The sequence below is a fragment of the Salarias fasciatus genome, chromosome 11 (assembly GCF_902148845.1).
Source record: "Salarias fasciatus chromosome 11, fSalaFa1.1, whole genome shotgun sequence".
NCBI lineage: Eukaryota > Metazoa > Chordata > Actinopteri > Blenniiformes > Blenniidae > Salarias > Salarias fasciatus.
The window spans coordinates 5,422,566-5,432,246 of NC_043755.1; the positions used below are offsets into that span (position 1 = coordinate 5,422,566).

Below are 9,681 nucleotides of genomic sequence, written 5' to 3' on the forward strand. Positions count from 1 at the left end.
CTGTGCACGGAGGATCCGGAGGACCGTGAACGCCACACGGGGGAGACACACACCAGGGAGTTTTCCATCAAAGAAGGCAAAAAAAGAAAAGTTGAGACAAGATGCTGCTGCCTCACCTGTGCCAGACACACTGTTGGAGACTTTCCCCAGAGATGCTGCAAAGTTTCCAGAGGAGAGAGACGCGTGGAGCGGCAGGAGGAACCAGGTGAGGACTTCCAGGTGTGCAGAACCAGACTGCTCTCAGACTGTTTGTTTCCGAGATTACTGAAAAGTTCTTGGTCTTAGAGGGGGAAAAGAAAAACAAGGTAACATTTGGTTCAGTAGAGGTTGATTATTTTGTTTGTTTTGGTTGCTTCTAACAATATGATACAAAAATGTCCTTCCCCGATTTCATTGAGATTGAATCTCGCACGATTTAATTTTATTATACAAAGTATTGAAATTCATTTTACTGTCCCACAAGGGGAGATTGTAGTGTTCCAGCAGCAGTATAACAAACAGAGAAAATACATAGTAAATAAAATAGAAATGTTTAAATTCAGAAAGGCAACTATACATACAAAAATTAAATGTAAATTTAAGACAGACACATATGTACAATATAATAGAAAGATGTGAGAACACAAAAAGATACCTACACAGGGAATTGCACAGAGCTGAATGGATGAGATTTCACTGGTTGGATGTTTGCACATGTTGATTTGACTGCATTGACATTTAGAAGTGTGTGTGGTGTGTGATTAGATGGAGAAGTGCTGGTTGTAATGTCTGACAGCAGCAGGGAGGAAGGACCTGCAGTATGAAATATTTTTACTAGTTTATACTTCATTGTTGATCATTTTAGCAGCATCTCTGTATTACATATTAGTTTTTGAGTTATCATTATAGAAATGCCAGACACAATTCCTCTGTATGTTGTTATTGCTGTCTCTTTGGATAGAGAAGCATTTTGTCTTATTTTTAGTTGATAAAATAATCCTTTATTTGTCTAATATTGGAGATTTTTTTTATTGTTGTAGCAGCAAGTGGATAGCAATAAAAAGCAGTAAAAAAAAGTACAAAATAATTCTAAATAATAAAAATGTATTCCTAATAATTCCAGTTTGTAAGTCATGTAGATCAGTAATGTGGTATTTCACTTGACTGAATTTGGTTCTCAAGAGTCAATGTCTGTAATTATTAAAATTGACTGAATGCTTCACATTTTTACTTTAGTCAGCGTAAAAATAACTGATGCAACATTTGAGTTTTCAATGATATTCAGATTTTTCTTTTAAGATCAAGCGGCGTGTTTGTGTAATGTTTCTTGAACTATTTCTTAGTATTGCAACATGATAGAAACTTTTGAATGAAAAGATCTAAGCCTTTGTTCATGTGGTCACTGCTGGGCACTTTCAGAACTTGATAAAAAAAAAAAAATTGCCTCTGATCTCTAGTGGAGGTATTTTGCAGTGTTGTGGAATTACATGCAAAACAAAAAAAAAAATCAAAGTATGCACAAAAAAAACTTAGTGCATTTTATGAAAAGTTCATATCATACAGTTACAAATGGACCCTAACATCAAAGGCACAATTAGACACATGGACATATGACTGAAATTCCTCACTGGGCACATGATCAATGACATAAAGACGCACAAAATTAGATAAAAATTTCATAAATACAGATGTTATTGCAAATAATCCTCAAAAGAGACAAAAAATAAACCATTAAAGACCCCCAAAAAACATTGAATAACCAATTGACATATAAAATATTAACAGAAAGGGGAAACATGAATGAAGATAATGGCATAGTGATAGTGATTTCTAAATAAATCACGCACAGAGGGCAAGGAAGTGTGGAAATAGCCACAGCCAACATTAGGCCTACAAATGAGAACTCATACCAAGAAGTAAAATGACCAAAAAGTTTCAATCAGATTTTGGATTCACTTAACATCCATGTGTCCTGTCTGCATTGTCTTGGTTGTTTTATTGCACATCCTGTTTTTCTCTTGAGCGCACCTGCTTTTGGCATGTTCTCACTCAGAGGCTAGTTGTTGGATATTCTTGGCCGTGATGAGGCCAGCAGCCTGAGCAGAGCCGGGCCAGAGCGGCACTGTGCCTGCCAGCTCCCAGACTGTGCCGATGTCCTCCTGGGTTACTTAGAGTCACCTGGCAGGTACAGGTGTTCAGTTTCTGACCACCCAGGAGCTCGGAGACACGGGCCGGAGGTGCAGGTTACTGTGGAAGGCGAGAACCCCCTGTGTGGGGCCTACACGAATCAACAGGTTGAACAACCAGCAGACGTGATTGGATTTCTTTTGTGCCGTGTTTCGGGGTGTTGAGAACAGTCTGAAAAACTCTGGTTTTATGAGTTTGATATGGTTTAAGGCGTGCTGTGAGTGAAAGTGAAGAATTGAATCATTTCTTTCAGGTTTGGCGGTACTGTCTAATCAGAACTCAGCGTTGTGGTTTAATGCTGGTTTTTTCTTCATCTTTATCATTTTAATGGAGGATGGATCACATTATTTTCTGCCCTTTTGCAGCAATCAGCATTCAGTTTGTGACTTTTATTTGCTGTTAAGTTTTTATTGAAGTAGCTGACTCAATAACTCTGATTTGATCACTGTGAAGCTGAAAAGCAGATAAAGTGTTGGGAGCTCATATTTCAGCTTAAGCAGATGCTTTATTTAAGCATCAATCACAGTCTAGATAATCATCTTAAGTGATACAAGGGCCAGCAAGCATATAACCCGCTAACCTTGAAAGTAAATTTTCTTTACTGTGAACATTTCGGCTTTCTTTTGCCTGAAAATCCTGCTTCTTTAGTGCCGAGCCATCAGGACAGGAGGTGTCCTCCCCGGGGGACTCGAGTACTGGGGTGGGTCAGTTACGGAGCCACCTGAGCTGGAAGTTCAGCCGGTTCAAAGACAGACAAGCAGAAGAACATGTTGCGTAACAAAGACACAGTACAGCCTTTTGTGTTTGTATGGCATCCCGTTTGTAGCGGGACAGCAGTGCCAAAATGAGAAACTCTGTGAGGAAAACCGGAGTGCATGCAGGGTAGGGCAGTGATTCTCAGCTGGATTCTCTCTGAGGCTGTCAAAATTAGCTTTGCAGATATATATTTTTATGCCATTAGGTTTGCTGGAGTTGACTCGGAAAACTTTCTCAGCGTTTTCCCTTAAATGTTGAAGACAACGGGTGTGTCTCCTGATGTTTGTCTTCAGTCTTGTGTGAAATGACAGACCAAAAGGCTGGACTGCAGCCTTTCTTCAGGGCAGTCAGAGAGGTCTCCTTAGAGAAACAATGAATGGAACCACTATGATTAGAGAACTACAAACTATTATTTGAAGTTTTTATTGCTCTCATCTTTTTCCTGTTCATTTGGTGTCATCTCGCTTTTTCAGTCTGCGAATAAATCTTGTAGTGTCTCCTTCAATCTGAAATGATCCACACTAACATGGGAAACATGAGGGAAAGAATAGACACACATGGCAGCCTTAAAATATGTTGCTCATCTATGTGAAATCCATTTAGCTGCTGCAAAAGTTGCCTCATGAGTTCCAGTCTAACCATGTTTGAATGGTGCACTTAGATTTAGAAATATTCCCTCTGGTATATTCTGTCATTTCACCTGCAGGTGGCGCTCTAGTTCCAGCTAAGCCACAATCTTCTCTCTTGATTCTCAGAAACTCTGTTACTCTTTACCTGTTAGTCCAAACCACTTTATATTCCCACTGCTGCTTTACCATGTTGGCCAATAAATTTAAAGTTTTGACGTTAATTTAATTTACCAGGCTTTCCTGGACATCTGTAAACTACCCAGCGAGCATAGCAGCCACATTAAAGGGCTGTAACTTACTCTCTTTTCTGTGTTCGCAATCAAGTGAATGCCTAAAATAGCATTAAACTATTTTTCAGTCTTTTACCCTTTGGTGCATATAGTTTCTTAAATTGAATTACTTATTCATTATGCTGTCTGAGAACCTGAGAACATTGTCTTTTTTTGTAGAAAAACTATGAAATGTCAGTCATCTTCACATTGTGTGGCTTTTACGTCTCAAAAAGGATTTTTTTTTGTCGTTTTTTCAACGTGATTAACCCATTCATCAACTTAATGTCCCTGTGATGGATTGCTCGGACCTTGTTCCAACATCGAGCAGTGTCGAAATGCAAAATGCCCTTCCCGAGCCGTGACCTCCCCGCAAGACACAAACCATTGGGTTCCAATGCGCCGACTGTCAGGAGGTCGGAGGTCAGCAGAGCTTTGACGCCCGACTTGACTGTTTACAGGCAGAGTGCTGGGAGAGGCAGCGAGACGGGCAGGCGGTCTTTCCTAGTAAGAGCCCCGGTGTGAACCGTAATGTGTGTGTCGGTTGGTGTAACCTCCGGCCTTCAAGGCGCGCGGGCCCGGGTCTCGCCTGATCCTGGCGGCTGCCACAGAGATGTGAAGTCAGGGGGGACGTGGTGAGAGGAGGGCGCCTCACGGTGGGGTTTGCCATGAGCTGAACAAAGAGACACTGTGAGCTCCTGGGTTTCAGTGTTTGCTGTCAAACCAGCAATTACAAGCAGTTTTTCTATGTATGCTGGGTGTCATATGTGGGGAATCATAACACTTGTGGGTTTGATTTATACTGCTGTGATGCTACTAGCATGTCTTTAGAAATTATGATTCTTTAAAATTGAAAATATCCTTTTCATTCCAGTGTTATTGCCACTGAAATGATTTTGTCTATTTCTCATAACCACAACTCTTCGACCATTTATGATCCGATCAAAATTTAAATAGAAATCAAGCCTAATTAGTCTCTTAATAAGTGAACATTTTGTGCTAAATCTTTAAATGTTTAAATTAATGTAAAGAACATTTCCATCATTTCAGTTTGAGCACTTGCAGACTGCAGAATGTGCAGGCAGGGCAGAACGTGTGGCGGGGACAAAACGTGATTGAGAGAGGGAAAACAGATGGGGAGATTGAATTTTCGAGGAGCAGAGGCGGACTGCATAGGGAATCTTTTTCTGTGTATGTCTGGAGCGAACGAGAGCCTCTTATACACCTCACAGCGTGAATCTGGCCCGAGCCGTGGCCTCGTCTCGTCGGCCCAGCGGGGCGCTTTCCTGAGTGGGCTGCCCAGGGGAGGGGCACCTGCAGCAGCCCCAGACACTGGTCCAGAGGGGAGCGGGGTGGGGCGGGGTGAGGGGGGTGCCGGCATGGAAAGATGCTTGGCGGTTCCAGGAAACTGACATGTGTTAAATTTATGAAATCCTCAGGTAGAACAGAGCGATGCTCTCTGAAGAAAATATTTGTCCTTGTTGTTTTCCCTGTGGCCCCGAGGAGAAAGACATTTTGCCCGTGAACGCAGGGTGAAATCAAAAGCTTACTAATACACGGGAGGACAAAAGTTATGATTGGAGCAAGTCAGCCAGTGCTGGCAACTACCAACACAAACAACGCAAGGTTTATGGATTTACCAGCCTGCCAACTGAGACAATATTTTCCATCCATTTGGTTGGGTTGACCAAACAGCATGTATTTAAAGTTTATCAAACACTCACTCATCCCTGCAGACCTGGGGGAAGACTTAATCATCTGATATATGGAGTTTCAGCATGCACAGATGCCCCAAACCTGAGCCCACTTTGAACAACAAGCTCTCTGTACTTTAATGTCTCCTCAGCCGCTAAGTGTCTTTCTTGGAGAGATTTCGTCTTTACACAAGCTGCACCCTTCATCAGTTATTGTCGTTCTGGTATGACCCAGGGGTCCAGGATTCTCATATGAAGGCACGTGATTTCACACACACACACGGCCGGCCCTTCGTCCATAAGAAATTCCAATGAAATGGACAAATGTGCTGCGAGGGTCTCGGTTGTCTCAGGAAGGTGGATGGATATTGCATTAACCTCAGAACAGAGGCGCCCCCCGCGGTGTGACTGCACAGGGCCCTGGGTAATAACTGCAGTGGGAACGTTCTGCTCAGAGGTAGCCGGCCAGGTAAATGGAAACACATGGCGGGCAGCACCGACGACAGGACAGCCTCAGGAAAAGCAGCCTGGGGAATATAATGGCATCACGGCGAAGAGAAACACCAGCTTCCTTGACGAATGCTTTTGGCATGTTGTCTCCTCAACCTGTGGCCATTAGCAGTGCACGGTGCACCGCCGCAGGGCTTCACAGCGTTTCGCGTTACCCTCAGTGAAAACCAATCTTTGTTTGTCTTAATCAAATAATTGAAATCTTATTTTCCATGTCATTTAAATGATCCGTCTCCAGCACATTATGGAATCTCAGACAAGTTATTGAATGTCAAGACAAAACACAGTTAACTGAAGGTATTAGCTAATAATGGTCCCTCTGCGGGGTTTGAATGGACAAAGAAAAACGTCTTCCAGGTACAGACACAGGCTCTGATGAATAAAACCTGTGAATTATAAAATACAGAGTTAATCTCTGTCATCACAGATCTGCATGCAGGCTCATACGCACTATTTGAATCCAATAGAAAAAAAAAATACATTTTTTCCTCACAATTTATTTAACCTGTGATGTTCATATATTTCGGATTAAGACATACAATTAACTGTTTCTGTATTTTAAGCCATTTTTGTTGTATTCTTCACCAATTTTATGTCAAAGAATTTAAAACAAGCTTTAAATCATATTATATTTCATAATGTTTTTCTCACAGTGGCCTCAGTTTTGGAAATGCTTGAAACATTTTTATTCTAAATAACTTTGTTATCATGTCATAATGACATTTTTTTGGTTTATTCAGATGCACCTGTATCGTGAAGTGTGAACCTTTTGATAAAATTGTGTGTAAATCAATTGAAAAGCTGTTGCAGGACCTCCGAAGACCAGTATAACATTGTGAGATGTAGTTAAAAAGTTTGAGACAAGTCGTCTCCTTTGGCTTCTGTTTGTTTTAGACCATGTTCTCTCTTTGTTTGTACAACAACAGGGTATTGTGCAAACATTAATTCAAAGACTTGAGTGAGAGACAGTGGATATCACATGCACCGTATCTCCCCTGCCAGAATTAAACCAGGCGGTCGCCTAGCTGCATCGTGGGTATCTCAAAACCTCAAATTCTTCAGATTCGACATCCGTCCCGAAAGCTCTGTGTTTCTGACAGGTCGCCCTGTCATCCCAGCCCCATCTTTACTCCTCTCCGTCGAACAACAATATTTGCTCATCTGCGTCAAAGAGCAGCGGGGTTTACAGCTCAGTACAGTGAGGCCTTTGAGCCAGGCAGACAGAGACGATCTGCTGCGGACGGGAAAGACCCTCCAGACTCTCCGCCATGCTGACACAGACACAAATAAAAGCACGAGTGTAACTGAAGCCCTTCTGCCTGCATCGTGCCGTACATTGTCCTTTTCCATAGATACCATGAGAGTTATTATTGGTTGTTTTATATTTTATAAAAGAGGTCTCCTTTCATCTGCAGTTAAAGATCCACTCACACAGTGACTTACAGAAAGCAAACTCTTTATTCAAGACTATATATTATGTAATATTATGAACATCCGTTACAGTCGGCACCAACTGAAGCCATGCGAAGAACTGCATGATCCATCATGAGTACAGTTTCAAACTCAACATGCATTTTAAGATGATGATTTATTTTATTTTGTTTTTTAGATATGTCAAAGTTAATGGAAAGGAAAAAAAAGACTGTTGACCCTCTTGAATAAATTATTTATATCAACAATGTCTCAACGCGGTCTCGACCAGGCACAAGCAGTCGCTCAGAAACAAACTTTCTTTGATCGTTCTCAGAAAACAGACGTGCATCACAGTTTGACTGGTAATGCTGGCAGGTTAACAACGTTTGGCATGAAGCTGTGCCCTAAGTTACTGCTACCACACTCCTCCATTCTTGGACGAAAAACTATTTCCTGTGTGATTAAAAAAAAAAAAAAAAACAAATACAGAAGAGATAAACAAACAAAAACATATATTTAAAATCAAATGATTATCATGTAAACTTGCCACATGTCATTTTAAAGGATTTATCAAAGTTTGCTCTATCTTACAGACCTATTAGCCCTCATTAGGTGGAATATCTTGCAGAGATTGTCAATATGCTCTGATAAAACTCTAACTCTAACTCCCTTCCTAAGGAAATCTTGTCCTTTCATAAAGCTTTTGTACAAAGTGCTCGTTTGCATTGTATTGCTCTGCAGGCTAAGGCTTAGCCAATGGTCTTTGGTGCTTATTATGGGCTTCAGGAAGCATTAACGGTACCGTTCACACACGTGTGCATACTGCTGAATTTACATAACAGTGTTGTTTTTGCTGCTGGAGAGGAACGGACACTACTGCGGTGGGCTGCTCTTGCGGCAGAGCGGATTCGCCGACGTCGGCGCCTGCCGGTTACGTTTTCTCTTTCCAGTCAACAGTGTGTAGAAAAACGGGTTCACGCAGGAGTTTCCATACGTGAGCCCCGTCAGGATGCGGTTGACGGTCACCTGCGTGCTCACCGGCAACGTCCGCAGCATGTCGGGCTGGTAGAGAGGCAGCAGCTGCCAGACCCAGAAAGGCAGGAAGCAGGCCCAAAAGGCCAGGACGATGCCCAGGATGAGGAGCAGGACTTTGGGTCTGGGGGCTCGAGCGGGGCAGGCGCTGCCGCCCCCGCCGGCCCAGGGCGGGCGGGTCTGCGACACCCAGTAAAGCCGGCCCAGGGTGGCGTAAAGCGCTCCGATGGCCAGCCCGGGGCCCAGGATGCTGGTGCAGAACAGCACGCTCAGGTAGGCCTTGGAGCTCTGCTCGTCCCACGCCGGGACGCACAGCTGGCCCTCCTGGTCCTCGCCGTCCTCCAGGTGCAGCGTGATCATCATGGGGAGGCTGAGAGCCACGGCGAGCCCCCAGGCCAGGCCCACCCGCAGCAGGCCCGACGAGTTGGAGGAGGACGTGTGCAGGGGGCGGGCCACAGCCCGGTAGCGGTCCAGACTCATGGCGGTGAGGGTGAAGATGGAGGCGTGCATGGTGAGGAGGTCCAGGCTCAGCAGGAGGCGGCAGCCCAGCTCGCCGAAGGCCCAGCCGGACGCCAGGCTGTCGTACACGATGAAGGGGGCCGTGAAGAGGTAGAGCAGGTCGGCCAGAGCCAGGCTCAGCACCTGGAGGTGAAGGGAGGTGGAGTTGGAGGAGGTGGGGGAGGACGTGGGGGAAGGGGAGTTGGCAAGGCAGGACGGCAGAGGGAATCTGGAGAAGCAGCAGGCGCCGCTCCTCCGCCTGCCTCGCCTGCGCCTCAGCAGGAGGCCCAGGGTGTAAAGGTTCCCCGTGATGCCCAGCAGGGACAGGAGAGAGAGCAGCGAGCAGAAGAGGGCCGTGGACGCAAAGCTGGGGGAAGGAGAGATGGACGGAGAGGAGGAAGGCACCGAGAAGTTGGGGAAGATGGGGAGAGTGTACGGAGAAGGTGGAGGCACAGAACCCAGGGGGTCCATGGTGTGAGGTTTTAGAAGGGTTTGTGTGTTAGAAGGAAAACAGCCAGTAAATTTTGGAACATTAGACAAATGCTGAGTTAAAGAAAGGAGGGATGGGGGGGAAAAAAAGTAGAAACAAGGTGAAGAAGACAACAAAACAAAGAAATATTACACTCTGGTTTAAAAATGACAGGACTGCTTTGACTCTCCGCAGGTGCCGCAGTGTGATTTACACATTTAAAGCAAGAGTAAATAAAAACCTTT

At 44.2% G+C, this 9,681-nt stretch overlaps 1 protein-coding gene across 1 annotated transcript; it reads right to left on the reverse strand.

Moving 5' to 3' along the window:
• Window positions 1-8,310: 8,310 nt before the first annotated feature.
• uts2r3 (urotensin-2 receptor 3) lies at window positions 8,311-9,438 on the reverse strand. Its single transcript, XM_030103776.1, has one exon. It carries the CDS (start codon window positions 9,436-9,438, stop codon window positions 8,311-8,313), a length of 1,128 nt encoding a protein of 375 aa, XP_029959636.1.
• Window positions 9,439-9,681: the final 243 nt, after the last annotated feature.

Bases quoted from the DNA above. Each gene is read 5' to 3' on its own strand.
- uts2r3 (XM_030103776.1), bottom strand. From the start codon at position 9,438: ATGGACCCCCTGGGTTCTGTGCCTCCACCTTCTCCGTACACTCTCCCC.